Source organism: Eulemur rufifrons, chromosome 1 (genome assembly GCF_041146395.1).
Source record: "Eulemur rufifrons isolate Redbay chromosome 1, OSU_ERuf_1, whole genome shotgun sequence".
Taxonomy (NCBI): Eukaryota; Metazoa; Chordata; class Mammalia; order Primates; family Lemuridae; genus Eulemur; species Eulemur rufifrons.
Window position 1 is genome coordinate 90339152 of NC_090983.1, and position 18415 is coordinate 90357566.

The following is an 18415-nucleotide window of genomic DNA, read 5'->3' on the forward strand; positions in this document are numbered from 1 at the left end:
TAATGTTGGTACTTTATTTATAAATGTACTGATATGATTTATACACAAGCATAAATGTGCTCACTAATTACCAGGGAAATGGAAATAAAAATCACAATGAGATCTCCTATCTGTCAGGATAACTATTATTAAAAATAGGAAAGAAAAGTAAAAATAAGTATTGAGGAGGATGTGGGGAGAAGTTAAAATCCCTGTGCACTGTTGGGAATGCAAGAGTGCAGGTTCTATGGAAAATAATATGAAGGTTACTAAAATAATTAAAAATAAAGTTACTTTATCATCTATCAGTTCCAGTTCTGGGTATTTATTGAAAAGACTTGAAATCAGGAGCTCAAAGAAATATTAGCACTCCTTTGTCCATTGCTGTACTATTCACAATAACCAAGATGAAGAAACAGCCTAAATGTCTATCAACTGATAAGTGGAAAAAGAAAATGTACTATGCACATACAATGGACTACTATTCAATGTTTGAAAACGAAGGAAATTCTGCAATATGCAACAACAGGGATGATCTTGAAGACATTACGCTAAGTGAAATAAGCCAGTCACAGAAAGACATATACTTCATGATTCCACTTATATGTGGGATCTAAAAGAATCAAATTCATAGAATCTAAAAATGCAATGGTAGTTTCAGGAGATGGAGAGAGGGGGAAATGGGAAGTTACTAATCAACAGGCACAGAGCTTCAGTCAAGCAAGGTTAATAAGCTCTGCAGATCTGCTGTACAACAATGTACCTATAGTCAACAATAGCGTATAGTACACTTAAAATTTTGTTAATAATGTAGATCTCATGTTATGTTCTTAACACAAAAACACAAAATTTAAAAAAGAGTTTCTAGTCTATTTTCCCTGTCTTTTCTGTTTGACTAATTGCTCTCTACTTCTCTTCTCCCACTGTATATCCACCCTAATCACATACATCCATATTAAAAGTCAAGCATAGATCCTTCCATAGTCTCCCCATGCTTATCTGTTTAATATCATACAAACACTTAGACATCTATGTGCTGTTCCAGTAAGAGTTTCCAATCAGGCAGGAAAACAACAATTACTCTAGGGGTTTCAGATAGAAGGGATTTATTAATAATATAGATAATTGTTACAAACAATGTGGAAAGGCTAGAGGGACCAATGTGGTGACATGGAGGACCCATGAACCCATATTGCCATTATCAGGGCAGGGCCTGGGAGCCCGCACTCTCATCAGCACTGCTGAAACTGTCACCATTGCCAATGAGCTATTGGTCTACAGCTGGTGGTCTACAGCTACTGCCAGATGCTTCCAATTCCTAACTGGCAGCTCTCTCGTTTTTGCAGAAAGTAACTAGAATCCATCTAGCAAAGAAGTTGAAAAGCCTAGTTTTCAAGGAAGCCTTGGAAATGTAGATTTCAGTCTTCTAACCAGTCCCAGGAATAAGAAATTATAGAGAGGCAGGAGTGGAGCTGAGTGCAACAGATAGTATCCAATATATATATGTCAGTGATATTCCTGCTGGTATTAGTTTGTATTAGTATTGTCATTGGTGTGCAAAAAACGACTCATATTATATTAATTTTTTTGTGTTTTGTGTCTTGCTTTTGTCACTTGACAATATTTCAATGAAGCTCTTCCAAGTTAACGTGCATAGGACACATTTATTCTCTTCAAATCTTTAGTGTTATTACATGGTGTGGTTGAACAGTAATCTAGCCAGGCATTCAAGTATAACAGGTTTTCACTTTGACTCTTCTTTGGGCCATGATAAACACTGCCAAAATAAACGTCTCTGCTCATCGTTCTCTATATATTGGTGTTTATTGTTGTTGTTGTTGTTGTTTTTGCTTTCCTACATGGCAAGGTCCCAGGTTTTAGATTGCTGGTGAGATGGAATGTATTTTGCCTTCAATTGCCATATTACTTCCAAAATGACCATAACATTTTATATTTTCATAATTAAATTAGAAAAAGATACCTTTCACCACATCTCTGCCAGCAATAGGTGTTATCTGGGATAGTTTCTTAATTACCTTTTTCTCCCAGAAAGCAAGTATGGGGGTGGGGAAACTTCCCCTTTTCCCTGAAAGTTCGTTGAAAGGTCAAGTCACAATTAAGGCAGATTACTAAGAGTAAGGGATTTATTTACTGTACACACAGGGAGAATCACAGAGTGATTACCCAATATCCCAATGGGATCTGGATAGTTTATACACTCTTTTTAGAGGTGAAGGGGAGATGAAAAATGTAGTAATTCTGTTTAGGAGCAATAAATGGTTGCTGGGGAGGATGAATGGATTGGGGAAACATTGACTTGTGAAATGATTCTCTTTGTAAATTAAATTAACCTGAGAGACAGGCACTATATTTAAAATGATTTGGGTCAGATCTGGTTGCATTCTTGATCATCATTCCTGCAATATTTTGAAATATCAGGGAGGGAAGTTGATTGTGTCCATGTGGTTTGGCAGATAGAGGGAAAGCCCCTTCCAGGGGCCTGTTGATCTCCAAGTGCCTTTAATTCAAAATACTCTTTATGCTAAGGAGTCATACTTTGGGGTGAAATTTACTGAGATCCTTTACAAGCCACAGGAGAAGGCAACCCAAATACTAACCCAACTCCACTATAACTTCAGATCCTCTGACACCACTATAATACATGGAGATTTTTGAATGATTCATCATTTTCTTATTTGAAATTGTCATGAAAATCACTCAACTAAGTAAAAATGGAATAGCTCTTCAGTAATATTTCAGCTAAAATAGATCCAATGTTCAATTTTATTCATTTTATTTTATGTTTTTTTCTTTTTCTTTTAAGCTGGCTAAAAGTTTGTGACATTGCTGCTGAAAGTTTGTATCAGCCATTGTCACAGGTTGTATCAGTCACATTAGGCTAATTTATTAACACATTGTGGGACTCTCACCCTCAAAATCTTAATGACTTTTAATATCAAATGTTCATCTCTTGCAATTTGCTCATCACAAGTTGGTTGAGGGTAGGGAGGGAGTCTGCTTGATGTCTCCTCACGTAGCAATCCAGGCTACTGGGGTGTCCAGCATCTGGAGCATTGGCTGGTAGTTGTGGCAAGAAAAGGATAAGGTAGCAAGTTAAAAATTGGCTCTTAAGGACTCCTGCCCAGGATTGACAACTTCTTGGAACATTTATTACATGTTTCTTAACTTGGCATACCTGAGCACATAGTATTTCAATGGTTCTTCTGTTTCCATTGTGGTGAATTTACCAATTTGGAATTATTTTCTGGGTGTATTAAGATGATTGATTTTGGAAAACTAGGTAGTCAGCTTTCTCTATAAATTGAAGAGTTAAGTGGTCAAATAGCTATCTATTTTTATTTGTTATGCTGTTTTGGTGGCTCATTGAAGGAATTGATTAATGGTATGAAAACATTGTGACAGTGTAATCAATAACATTAGGATAAATGACATCAGTGTTTGTCATATTTTCATTGTGATTTAGACCTACTTGCAGCCCTGTTGATTGCCATTTGCATTCAGTTTAATTTCATCAGAGTGCCCAGAGAGTACCTGGGAATATTTGTAGCTCTCAAATTGTCAAATTGTAGTTGTTAGAGTTTGCGATTATTATTTGGAACAAACAGAATTCAAGAAAAAAACTTTGATAATTGAAAATGGGTTAGGAGATTATAAATGCATATTTTCATGAAAGCAACCATAATTTCCTATCCACTGGAAAAAAAGATCTTATGACCATTTTCTGGTATTACAGCTTTCAGTGGAATGGCATTAAAATTCTGATTCCATATTGCTTGTTCTACATTGAAGCAGATGTCAGTTTCATATGGGTTCTGAATGTCATCCAATCTGTTCTTCAAATATAAATGTAATTACCGGTCAATAGTTGTAGATAATTTATACATCTGCTGTAGTCGTGGAGGTTTTATTAATTATTTTGACTTAGACTTTGTTCCCTTTGGAAAGCTGAGAATTTAGAACCATATTACTTTGAGTGAAGGCACCTTGACTCCTAAGAATCACTACATGTGCTTAAGTAGCCTAAATGTGTATGATCTGTGCTGTTATTACTCCCCGTCCTATTAGATGGGTCAGGTACAGTAAAGGGATTCCCTCCAAGTAAGGAAGGCTTTGTGCACCTATGTCACACACTGTGAGAGGCAGGAGGAGGTAGTATGAAAAAGATGGACAGGTTATGCTTTAGTGGGCTAGAACAAAGTTAATATTTCTTTCTCAATTATCAGAGATTGTGAAAAGTCATCAAGTCCAACTTCTAGTCAGTGTTAGGATACAAGAGAGACAATTTTCAAACTTTTGCCTAAGTGTCATTCACATGCTTTTGATAATAAGCTTATTTCCTATTTCATAGTCTCAGCTGAAAACTTTCTAACTGTTAATACCTCTCCTCCATCTTCTGCTTCACCTTCTCCTCCTCTTCCTCTCACCAATACTGCTACTACTGTCCTACTGCTACTCCTAATGCATATTTCACTAACTTAATATGTACTACTTGTCAATAGTTTGAGATAATTTACACATTGCTGAAGTTATAGAGGTTTTATTTTATTTATTTTTTAAAATTTCAAAATATTAAGAGTGTACAAATGTTTTTGTTACATGGATAGCTTTTATAATGCTTAAGTCAGGGCTGTTAGTGTGCCCATCACCCAAATAGTGTCCACTGTACCTGTTAGGTAGGTTTTTACTCCTCCTTACCTCCCTTCCTTCCCCTTCTTGATTTCCAATGATTTTTTTAATTCTTTGTGTGCTCATGTGTGCCCGTCAATTAGTCCCAAATTATTAGAAAGTATATATGGTTTTTGTTTTTCTATTCTTGAGATACTTCACTTAGGATAATCGCCTCCAGTTCCATCCAGATTGCTGCAAAAGACATTGATTTGTTTCTTTTTATGGCTCAGTAGTACTCCATGTTTTATATATACCACACACATTTTGTTGGGTGTAGTGGCTCACGTCTGTAATCCTACCACTTCATTTAGAACTTGTAACTGCCAAAAACTAATCCTAAATGCTTAGGATTTTAACCTTGTTGTCTCATGTGCAATTAGTCCTGCTTTTAGTAATAGCCACATGTGTTATGCATTCTACATTCGTCATCTCATTTACTCTTCACCACAGATCTGTAAGGTATGTATGAGTCTTACCCACATAAGAGACTGAGATTTAGAAAAGTTAAGAAAATTATTAAAGTCTGGAATTTTTAATTTAGCCTGCCTTGCTATAAAGTCCATGCTTTTAAGCACCCTGCTTTGCCCTCGTTTCTTTGTTTTTGTTTTTTTTTCCTAAAATTCTTATTCTGATATTGGAATTCTCGCCTGTAACATAAAAGACCCTGATGTAGTGGTGAAAGGATTAATGAAATACATCCACCAATAAATGCTTGCTAAATCCCCAGAATCAAAATCAAATATCAACGAAATTTTCTGGATATTGAGATTGCTTTTGTCACTGTGCACATCAAGATTTATAGTCTAGAACCTCATAATTATTCAGGCAATTGTTTTGGAAGTTCTTGTGTTTGCTCTATCTACTATTGTGTATTGATTCATACCATGCTGGGATACGTGGGCCCTAGGCCATCCTTTACCCTCACAATAGAATGTTTGGTTTAAATAGCAATTTGGCTTGCCCTGGACAATGTTCTACTGTCCCTAACCACAGAAACCTGATTCTGTGAAAGGTTATAATACCATAGGGGTCAGCAGTTTCAAACATTTGGCATTAAAGATATTATAAAGTGAATTATAAATAATTTTATCCTGAATTATCTGTATCAAAGGCACATCCTTTTATGTGGACAAACATTGTTTAATTTGTTCTGTTGTTTCAGTTGCTGGGGTTATTGTTGTGGATACTATTTTGGAAGACTCTGTGATGTGTTCAAATTAAAACTCTTTCTTGAACTCAGGCACAATGTTATTATTATTGTTATGCTATTTAAGAAACAGTTGCCAAGGATGATTGGTGCTTAGGAAGCTGTGTTCCACTTTTCAGTTCAAAGAAACTTTATTATCGCTTCTATCATCAGTGAATTTGTGAGTTGAGCTGGATAGAATCAGAAAGATTATTTTATTGATCACCAAATGCATTTTTATAAAAGTAAAGGCTCCAAATTGAAGCTTTTCAAACAGTCACTTGGCTGTTACTAAAATCACATCTAGCTACAGTTATCAGTCTCTTGAGTATGCAAAATGTTATCCCAAAGCCAAACCAATTTTGTTATATGGAGAGAGATTATTAAGTACATGAAATCTTGTTGCAAAAAATATAGATTGGAACGCACCAATACCAAGTGCCATGGAATTTCAAAATGATAACTTGATATTGATACAATAAGGAGTGAAACAACCATTATCATTGAAAGCATTGCAAATATATCCATTATATAAAAAAAAACTTGAAGGAATGAAAATAATACAACTTGGCTATTCAGAAATCATTCTGTAATATTAAAGTTTTAAATGGCATCCTAACAAGTTTGTTTTTTGTTTGTTTCATATGTTTCCTGATCCAGATTTATATATTTGAAAATAATATCTACTATCAACCTGATATAAAGAGCAGTTCATTGCGACTGACATCTTCTGGAAAAGAAGGAATAATTTTTAATGGGATTGCTGACTGGTTATATGAAGGTGAGTCAAACAGATTTAGTTTCAAAAGAATACACTTGACATGTTTTTATACAAAATCTACAAGAAAAATTTGTTCATTCTGGAGCAATACTATGACTTCTCCTCATTTCCTCTCAAAATTGCCTTCATGCTTTCATATCTTTGCATGTTATAGTTTGTCTGGCTATGATTTACATCTACTTACATGATTATTCCATATTTGAGAGGTATGTGTATATGCGGGCTGCCTAGATGTTATTTTTGATGACAATGAATGAATGAAAGTGAATGGTCACCTTACATCACTCTGGAATTACATGACAAATTTTTCTGACTCTATGGAAAAGAAGAAACAAAAAACTTTACTGCTCAAAAAATGCATGAAAGCCACTTGATTTTCATCATTTCCATTAGAGACATTCTGACACATTTTATAAGCCCCTGTATAGGGAGCAAAATAAAATCCACCTAAAGAGTTATTTTTAATAACTATTGAATCAATTTTTAGTAAAGCTGCGAATGTAAAAGTGAATCAGGTAATGAAAGTCTCTCTCCAGTTTTTATTATGTACCAATTATTACCTGAGTTCTGCGTACAGATTGACTGGAGCAGAATCAAAGCTGGAGTTTAATATCTAGGTGTCAGACTCTGCAACTGATCTTGGCAAAATATGTCAAGATATAAGTAAGTTAGTCTATTTGATTACAAATTTTAAAGCTAAGAATCATCCAGAAAACCAATTTTATATTTTGAGCAATATTTGCAAATGCAGTCTTTCTACCTCACACTGAGTATTTTTAATACTGTAAGAAAAGTGAATCATTTTGAGCATTTATTCAGTCATTCATTCTCTCACTCAGCTGATAGGACTGAAGTCCTACTGTATTCTGGGTACTTGCCTAAGTGCTAACATACAACGGGGTGTAAAAAATGTACCTGCTCTAAGGACCTTACATTCAAGTGAAAGATTTTGCTAGGTGGCGCTATTTTATTAAGGGAGAGATGGAACCCTGAGATTTGTATGTATGTGTGTACAAGTGTATTTACATCTATGGTAGATTTCCACATACATGTCAGCATCAAATAAAAGTTTTTAGGGGCTACAATTTATTTTGATGAGTAATGTGAAAGCTACTATGAAAATACCAGCAATAATTATGCTAAGAAAGTATATTTTTATAAAAAGAAATACACTGATAAGTAGGGCTCTTTGGCTGAAACTGACAGAAGCTAACTCTGACTTTCTTGTTTCAAAAAGATAAGTTATTGGAGGGGCCTAGAGTAGCTTACTGAATGGAAGAAACATGTAGAGAGAATACACTGGAAACCTGAGTATTTTGGGGAATCTAGGAACCAAAGCTAATTGATGCTTACCTAGAGGAGAGCAGAGACTGAGATTCGCCCTTTATCTTCAAAATGTTGTTAGTGCTGTGTGAAACCCTGACAGCTGAAGAAACCATGTCAATGCAGCGTGGTAAGTAGTCAAATATCAGTAAACACAGGATTCTATGGAAGCACAAAAGAATGGTATTTAGCTTATTCTAGGGATTTGAAAGCATTTTCCTGAGTTGAACCTGAAAAATTAAAAAGTATTACACATGAAAAATAATTAGGAAGGAAAATCCAAGCAGAGGTAACAGCTTGTGAGAATGTAGAAGGGTTAAATAGCATGTCATGTACCTAGAGAACTACAGTCTGCTTGATACTATTGAGGCATAACGTTGGAGACAGGAAGGCAGTAAGAACCGAGGGATAGTGACCTCTAACAATGATCTGGGATTTCAGTTATTTTGCTACTAGTAAATGGGGAAACTATTAGGGTTTTCCAAGTAAGGGAATGACAAGATTAAATCTTCCATATAAATAAATTGTTTTGGCTACAGTGTAAAGCTGGGATGTAAGAGCAGAAAGAACCAATGAGCAGCTATAAGGCTGCTTCCATGTTCTACAAGGAGATAATGAGCAACAGAACTAGAGTTAAAGCAGTAAAATGGAGGGAGGATTCTAAACTTGCTGAGGCAATAAAATATATAGGTCAGAGTGGCTAAACAGACAGGGTGGATGATAAGTCAGGAACAACTTTGTTTCTTCTGGTTTGAGTCACTAGTACATAGTGGTGGCAGACACACTGAACAAGCAGTAACAAGGAGCAGCAGAATTCAGGGAGGAAAGGAGTGATTTGGGGGAACGTGGGCATTTCACAGTGTGCTGGCATATGACATTAGGTGATAAAATGTGATCTTTAACATAGATGAACTTTTAAGTCAACCAGGAGTACACTCAACTTAGACTGTGCTTATTGTGCTGACTTGATCCCTGATCAATACGACTTCGGCCTCTGTCCTATTGGGAAAGCATCATATAGGTTACGGGCATTACATTTTTAAGGAAATTTTAAGGAGAGAAATTATAGGTTTATAGATGATTATCTGAAAAATAAGATAATTTTCTTAATCGGAGTATAAAAATACATATCTTTGGGCTGAGAGTAAACAGTTTGCAGGGGTTGGGGGAGGGAGAAGGACAAACAGGTAACAAAAACTTTGGTGATGACAGTGTAGATCTGACATATTCCAAAGGGGAAATGGAAATATTATAGTTTTTGCCATTCAGATTGAAGTCAACACTTTGAGCTCCGTGTTGCAGGTTTGGTGGGAAATTCCGTGTGTGCATGTGATTGAATTCTCACAACACTAGTGTAACTAATCACTTTCTTATTAAAGAAACCAAAACTCTGGGAGGATCAGTGAATCGGATGGATATGGCCTCAGAGCTAATGAGTGGGAGAACCAGCATCTGAATGTTTGTCTTTTGTGTCTAAAGCCGGTGCTTAGTCACTAGTCTACTCTACTTGTTGTGGTGGCATGCTTTTCATTGTTCCCTAAGGGATAGCACCCATTTGGGGCCTAAACTATCAGGTTTCACGGATCTGTTTCCTCAGCCAAAGGCTCTGAACCCTACTGTCCATGGACATATTCCAATTCTCACTGTATTTCCAAAAGAAGAAACTCTACCAGCAAGATCAATGTGTGGTCTGGCAGAGGGACTTAAGCAGTTCAGATGTCATTGATCTCCCCTCAACATTTTGCCTGCCATCCGCAACGTGTGCTTCAAGAGTCCTATGTGCACCTTAAATCTCCCACCATCACCTTGCTTGTCCAGTGTTCCAATAGCTCCCAGGCTCCAAACCTTTTCTTTTCCCTTTAATATACTCACCAAACCACACTGATATCACCTAGGGAATGTGCATAATCTTCAGCACTGTGTGTGATACTCTGGTGTGGAAATTTCCTTTTTATTACTTACAAGAATCAAGTACAATCTAAATTAGCATGCATGGGAGACACAGGAAGTAACATGTAACATTTCCACTTTTTTTTTAAATTGAAATTTACCTTCCGTAAATGTCATGGGAAAAAAAGGTGAGAGAAAAGGCACATAAAAGGCACTAAATGTTTTTATGGCAAGTTTTAAGGGCATGTCTTAATCTTTTAGGGCCAGGCCAATCTGTGAGAACTGCTGATCCCAACCTCAGTCACTAATGTTGAGTCTTTAAAAGTCTTTAAAAGCATCATTTTTAAGCATCTCTGTTTCTATTTCTAGTATTACTCAGTCCCTAAGGAAAGTAAAAACATATGAAATATAATATGTTTTAAACAGTTGGTACAGTTCAGAAAAATAATAAAATATTCAAAATGGAAGATTATTTTAAATATAATTTACACAAAGCACATCCAGTGTTATTCATATAAATCACTGTATTTAACATGGTAACATAACTACATTTCATATCAAAATTTTATTTTAAAAACTTTTAAATTTTATTTAAAAAAAGTAAAGTCTACAGTTACCAAGTTCACAGCTTAAAAAATTTTCATAAAGTACTTAATCTTTAATACTTAATAGGAAAAAAATGACTGTCACTTTTAATTATTTAAGCACACAGAATAATGGAACTAATATGCCAAAATGATTTATAAATATATTTTGGAACTTCATATTTTTTAAGGGATTATTCTTTGAAATTCAATTCAATAGCTGTGAAGCAAATATCTGTCAGAGATTACCTGAGAGCAATACAAGGAGGAATAAGGGCTTCCATGTTTCAGGTATTTCCAAGGTAGTACGGTGATGAACAGTAAGTAACTGTTCTATCAGGAGCCATTCAGAGAACGGTAAACAGAAGTACAAATAGAATTTATGTCAGCATACTGAATAGAATTATGGAGAAATCTCAGGTGTTTCATAGAAGAAATGGTCTTTGCATTGCTCTTCAAGAATGGCAAGAATAAAGAAGTGAGAAAAAAATACACAAGATAAATAATATCCTTATCAGCAGATTGCAATTGTTATACCTTTTATGTTTAATAAGAAAAATGAAAAATGCCCTACTTTCACATTATTTTTTGTCTTGTCTTGGGCACATGGAATTGCATCCATTCCATCATCACTGACTCAACAAATATTTATTGAACAATTACAAAGTGCCATCCATGGGACTGCAGCCATGGAGGCCAGAGGAAGATGGGATTTTCAACAGTGCTGAGTCTCTGGAGGTCAAACAAGCTAAGGATTCCAAAGTGACCATGGGATTTGATAACCTTGATGAATAAAATCAGTCCATTGGTGGCACCAGAAGCAAGAGAGCAGTGTATCTAGGTGTAAGTAGGACATAAGCAGGTTATGAATATAAACATTTTTTCCAAGAAAGTTGACAGTGAAATGCAGAAAATAAGGGGGGTGGTGTGGGGAAATCAACCACCAGCTCACAGGGCTGCCAGTAGCATCTTTAGGAAATCCTATCTGTCTAAGTTAATAAACTAAAAATGGAAAAAATTGACTTGCTTTTCAGAATAGTATGCTAATCTGAACACAAGGGTCGTATCTCAGTTTTCTGGAAGTGCTTTGTGTTGAGGCTATGTTTTTAAGTATCTGTGCTATAAACCCACATGTGTTGAAAACTCCATCTGCTCTGCCATGAGATTTTCTAAATCAGAGCAATAAAAAACGATGAACAGCCAAACTTATGCTAAATTGGAGTGGAATGCGATTTGTAAAAATAAATTCTTAGTAAATAATATAATATAATTAACATAGGAAGTTTGAATCCATGAGTAAATGTTCCCATTAGTTGCGATTAAAGAAGCTGTGCCTTATCCAGAATGACTGTTAAGTAAATGCATATTAAAGATTCTTTTATTTACCTCCTTCCCATTCCAGTTTGCTTTATTTTTGCATCTGAGGAAAGTCACACAACTCCTTCTATGTATTATTTTGGTATGTTAGGAATTTGTGGGGAAGAGAATTAGGCATAAATCACTCTAAAATCAATGAGAGTAGGTGGTACCCTATTTCTATTGAACAGTGCCCTCAACTCTAGGCCAGGCTTAGTCTTGGGAAGTGCTGGGTTCACATGTGTCAGCACTTGTGACAGAACCGGCTTCTCAGAAATCCAGAGTGTTCGCTTTAGCCGACAGAATTTCTTTGTACCTTCAAATCTCACAGGACTTAGAGTTTACACTCAGATTGGCCCTTGGCATATATACTTTTTCTTCAGTGTGTCTGTGTATAACTCACATCTCGACTTAATTGTTATTTGTATAATACAGGGTCAGGATCAGAGCTGGAAGAAAAATGGCACATTCAAAAAAGAGTAATTCAAGGAGCTTTTGTCTATGAAGGGGCTACTTATCAAGAACATGGGACATGCCACAAACTACAACTAGTAATGATTTAGCCATTAACACCCAAACAGGGGAAGGGTCAACAGAAACTAGAAGGAAAAAAAGTCTTGTAGATTTTTCACAGTAACAGAAGCAGTATGTTTTGGTTGAACAAAGCCAGACTCACATGATTTCAATGCCTGGGAGCCGAGAAAATAAATTCCATGTGCTCTCTTCCTCCTTCCATTTTTATTTTCATTTTTTTATTTCATATTGGTCATACCTAACAAAAAGTCAGAAAACATGGGGATGTTCTTATTATTCAAATTAAAAGTTTGTGTGCCGGAAGGAGAAGCACACAGTCCCATCTATTATTGTTTCATTGCAGGATGGCATCAGTCCAGTTATACGTCTGAAATGTATAAATGTAGCCACCACTTGTATTTTTCTTAGAAGGTTGTGGGGAAAGTTTCCCCAGTAAGAAAAGAAATAAGCTTATCATGTGGTCTTAACTGGCAATCACAGTTGCTTCTTCAACTACCCATTCCTTTTCCCTTTACTTTCTGTCAGCATGTCAACTAGACAGGTTATGTAACAAGTGGATCACACCAAAACTTTATTCCTGACAAACCTTATTCCTTAGCAAATTAGGTTGCTATAATTTCAGTTTTCCATTGGCCAGCACTATTGGGCAAAGAAGTATTTGTGACTCTCCTAAGTTCCAAATATATTTCCCTTTGCCCTCTTTTGTATAGCAAAGACACATTTTATTCCTGGCAGGTGAGATCAGTCACAAGACCTAGCATAGTGACTATGTTTTGTCAGTTTTTTGTTTTGTTTTTTGTGTTTTTGGTCATAATGAACCCACAATGGTTAGGGGGAAATTTCAGCTTCAAATTCAGAGGAACAGAATTATGACAATATTCCTGTTTGAGAGACACTCCTCTTTTAAGCAATGAACTTCCAAATTCACCAACTCATTATTACATTATTATGAGAACAAGAAACAAATTGTATCTGGCGAGTTATTGATATGATAGTGAGAATGAACACTATTACTTCTTCCTTTAGTTCCTAGATCTATACCTCCTGGCTATGCACTGAGCCGATTGCCCTTGTTTTTGCCATAAAATATTTCCTATTTGAGGTAATATAGTGTGAGTTATTATGGCAGTGGGTAAGTTTTTCTGTAAGTCTGTGAATAGCCATGCTGAGCTGGACTGTAGGCAGCAAGAGCAAACAAACTCTTACCCAGAATATGTACCTGTCTCGGTGAGGACAAACTGCTACCCCTTCTTGATGGAAAGGTTCCCATGCAATCAATCCATCTGCCACCATATAGTCACGAGGTCCCCCTGGGAAATGATACTACATGAAAGGCTCATTGATGGCCACTACCGTTGGCAGGTCATGGTGGAGCCAGAGGCTGACCCACACACACTGGACAGTCTTCTTGTCCATCTGATTATTGACAGCTGCCTCTGCTATAATGTGCTCTGGTGGACATTAAGTGGGACACTAATATATTCACATTTTTACCCTTTCTATTAAGTCCATTCACTTATCTTTTCCTAAACCTCCTTGTTGTGGATTTTCTGACTCTACTCGTCCCAAATCCCTGATCAAGTGGCCATTTATTAGTTACTGTGCATGAGTCAGGATGGATCCATGTCTCAGGGCAGGTCTCCTTCCACAAAAAGTGGACAACTAAGTATTCTGTTCAAAATTCTGGCAAGTAGGAGGGTTTATGTTTATTATTGTCTTTTGACACCACTTCTGAGTCGAATGATAGTCCAGAGCCTACTTGATTTCAGCTTGCTCTTGTTCATCATGCAGACTTGCCCATAAACCAGCCCTGCTTTCACTCCTCCTCTGCCAATTGTGTTAGAAAACACACTGTGTGGCACAGATGTGAGATGAGGAGAGGGGATAAAGCAGAGCATGAAATACTATGGGAAGTCACATATGTTTTGTGGCCCAATCCCACTTTTATTTTATAGTGGAATGTTCCTGTATGTATTCAATTTTATGGTCAGTGGATCAGATAACAATCAGTCCGTGATAAGCTGTTTCGTTGCAAAGTCACTTGGTATTCCATGGTTAGGCCAATTGTTTCTACCAGAGCCCAGGAGAAAGCTGCTTTTGAAATAGATAATATTTTTCAACACAAGAGGCAATGGTCTTTTCTCTAAAGCTTGTAATGCCTCTGCTATGATTATGATATGGGGAGTACCAAAGGCTCCACACAACATCTCTGTTTGCCATGAACACTTACATGACCATAGGATCTGCTGGGTCGCAAGGTACAGGAGGTAAAGAAGGTTGCATCATGGCCTAGATCTGTTGCAGGGACCCCTGTTGCTCAGGTTCTACCCAGAATTGGCAGCTGTACAGGTTTCCTAGGAGATGGAGCGGAGCAACACATGTGAATGTGGTTTCTGTTGTCTTCTAAATTCAAAGAGTCCAATGCCTTTTCACTTTTGCATAAACATAATCCCCAAAATTTTTCTCTCACTTTAGAAAAGACATCTCAATGTGTTATTCCAGTGTGTTCCAGACTACTAGGTCTCTAGGAACATCCCTAGTGTTGCAGTCTCTTAAATCTTTACAGAAATTTGCCTCCCATTCTCTATCTTTATGCAGAGGAGGTCTAATTCCCCTGGACAGAGGTTGCCTCTATCAACAAGAAGACTTGTGGTAATTTTGAGGTTCAAAATATACAACCATAAAATTGTCCACAGACAGGAGTACTCAAGCCCAAAATGTGTTATTTATGAGACTGGTCCAGAAATCCTCAGTATACTGCATACCTTTACCCAAATATTCTTACCCTGTATATCAGGGTCCCAATCCTTCTTCACCAATATCTTTATCTTAGCTTAAAAGCAAAAACAGAATTGAGCCCTAATTTGTATTGCAGCTTTGCAACCATTACTATGTTCTCTTGGACTGCAGCCATATCTTCCCTGCAACTACAGAAGAGAGAAACTCTTCCAAAGACGTCGTGATGACCTTTTGTTCTGTATGTGCATTCCTAATTTTACAATCATGGTTTCAATTTCTCCTTTTTCCTATGTAATGTCACTGGGGTATCAAAAGACCCATGTGGACTATATTTCACAATCTTTGCAATCACCATTGTTACAGCAACTAAGTGCCACAAGCACTTGTTCTTCCAATGCCTTTTTCCTCTATCTGCATTTTATTCCATGTCACCACCGGTGACAATTAATCACTCATGATTCTATCCCTTGCTCTGGATTGTCTATGCTCCAATTCCCACCTGGAAAGGTGATGATTACATTTCATATACACTTCTATCTATCTAGATATAGATATATGACAAACCTAATCTCAAAATTTAATTTTGAGAGTTTCTTTTCTGAGCCTACTGCTGACATTAATTACTGTATCTGTCAGAGTCCCAAGAATTGGCACATTCAATATGCTACTTTGAATAGGATTTATTTACAAAGAGAACATTTACCAAGGTGAAGGTATAGGGAAACCACAAAGGAAAGTGCTATAATCTAAACCAGTAGCAGCCAAGCTATTACCACCCCTGTGACCACAGAGATGAGCTGTTACCAGACACAGAAGGAGAAAATTGTGTAGAGATGGCTGCATTGACAGAAGTAGTGACATCATTTAAAGTTCACAGCCAGCCTGAGGTGACACTGCAGGATGGAGCCAAGAGAATAAATAGGCTGACTCTACTCTCTTTCTTCTAACCTCCTACTAAAGAACCATAATGATCATGCCCTCTTGTTTCCAGAGGGCATGGGGGCCCCTGTGATGTAGTTCCTACAGGTTAACTTTCTGGGCCAGAAAGCAGGTATATAAAAGTGGATAGTGAATCTTAGGTTAGGTGAAAGATATCCAGTATACTTCTTAATACATTTACTTAGAGCATAAAATAGTTTGATGAATCTAGTTGGTCCTCACCTGGTTTGATGATGAGAGAATGGAAATATGATTGCATATAAATATGAATGAATGATGATGTGGATGTGGTTTTTGGCCATTTATCACTCTTCAATAACTGTTCTCATTTTTTTTTACTCCAGTAATGCTTTCAACTGCTTGATCTGCATTGCTGGCAATCCATGAAACCCCTGACTTCATTGCTTCATTCTTTCCTTCCTCTTTCAGCTGCTTTTCCTGGAATTAAAAGAGTAACTGAGAAATAGTGAATTCTCAGGAAAGTAGAATAAAATGCAATGCAGAGAGTCTAGAACATGTAGGTACAACAGAGATTTCAAGGACAGATGTTTGTGGGTCACTGAGCCCACATCTCTACAGTTGGTCTCAAATAACACTCATTTATTCTAGAGGAACTTCTGCGTTCTCACATCGCCCACTGGTGGTCACCAGATGGAGAAAGGCTTGCCTTCCTGATGATAAATAACTCGTTGGTACCAACCATGGTTATCCCTCGGTTTACTGGGGCGCTGTATCCCAAAGGAAAGCAGTATCCTTACCCTAAGGTAAGTAACGTGGAAGTCCTAGTTTGTTCCTTCTCTCTCTACACTAGTGGCTTCATTGATAGTATTCCTAGTTTGTGAATCAGTTGTCTTTGGAGGAAAACAGAAGCTTCCCTCATCTGTTATCAGACATCATTTTCGAGCTTGCAGTAGTCGATACACAGTGCTTGTGTAGAAAAAGGTAGAGACAATTTAGGGGTGTGGGAGCTTTCATTTTTGCTATATTTCTTTCCTTCTGATGCTCATTCTTATTTTTTCTCACCTTACTGGTTGAAAAGAGGGAGAGAAGAGAGAGCCGGCAGCACTGAGGCAGGGGTAAGGTTTCTCCAAGTCTATCCTACAAGTTGATAATAGGTGTTATAAGGGAGAGGAACATGCCATGGTTAAATAAGCTGGAAGTTCTTTAAAAAAATCTAGCTTCTTTCAGATGATTTTGTAGAGTGCTTAATGCACTATATGTTAATGTGTATTATAAATCTCCTATAAAAAATAGACTAAGCATAAAGAATCTCCAGTAAGAAATAGATTGAGCATAAAGAATCTCAGTAAAGAATAGACTAAGCATGAAAAATCACCAATAAAGAATAGACTAAGCATAAAGGATTTATTGGTATTAGTACTAAAATCAGCATTATTTTGGCAGAGCGTACTCTAGAACATACTTTATGCAATGCTGGTGTGGAGTCATAGCTGTGGGTAGCTAGGATAGATGGATTTTTTTTTTTTTATCAGATGAAGCAAATATGGAAACACTGTGCAGTCAGCAAAATTATTTTAAAGTGTTGGTGAAACTTCTAGAAAATGGTTACAAAAGCATCTGGATTGTGCTGGTTTTTCCCCAGTATGCCATCTTTAATTATTCAAGGGTCTCTTCTTATATGCATATTTTCCCCATGTTTATATAACAACAACAACAACAAAAAAAAGGCTCATGAGGCCCCCTATACTTTAATCACGAAAAAATGTCTCATAGAAAACTTTATAATTTCACTTTTCATTTTAGCTCTTAAGAGAGGATGCTGATTTCATTCAGAAGCCATTTTTAAGCCATTCCTTTAGTGAGTTGTATTTTGTTTTTTCCGAGTACAATTGGTTTTCTATCTTTGAATCTGCACACTACATTAGCTCAGCAAAGGAGACAAATTTCCATCAGCCTCCTGACTTTAGTCCCACAATGAAGGTGTGGTCACAGAATCTGATGCTGTGATTTTAAAATGCTATTTTTAGGGTCTTCTCTGGGAGCATAGATTAGAAAGCACATACACTCCGTGCTCTTCAGGAGAAAATAACAATTTAACCTAACAACAATTCATCATATTCATCAAGAGATTTTTATTGTATTGCAAGAAAAGAACTTATGACTTCTTTAATTATAGTTTTAGTCATGTTTTTGTGAGTGACAGTTTGGGTCTATATAGCATACCAGCACATTTTTTTTAAGAGAAAACTTGAAAATATTTCCCAAATACATGAATTATTGCATTGTTTGATTTACTTGTAACAATAAAAATTCACCTGACAATTTAAATAGAAAATGGAGCTCTAGTGACGTACTGTGAAAGGCACGTTCAACTGTCCAGTGCGTTGGCCAAAGGGAACAGAGTCACATCCAAATATTCAGTGCACTGCACCAAGGGAATAAAATCAGCCCCCT

The 18415-nt window shown here is 36.7% G+C and overlaps 1 protein-coding gene across 2 annotated transcripts in view; it reads left to right on the forward strand.

Moving 5' to 3' along the window:
• DPP10 (dipeptidyl peptidase like 10) overlaps positions 1-18415 on the forward strand; it is a 636385-nt gene that overhangs the window by 521065 nt on the left and 96905 nt on the right. For both annotated transcript variants that reach the window (XM_069473429.1, XM_069473419.1), the window contains 2 exons: positions 6515-6635; positions 16610-16764. In XM_069473429.1, the coding sequence (XP_069329530.1) occupies positions 6515-6635; positions 16610-16764 (276 nt within the window). The remainder of the gene's footprint in view (positions 1-6514; positions 6636-16609; positions 16765-18415) is intronic.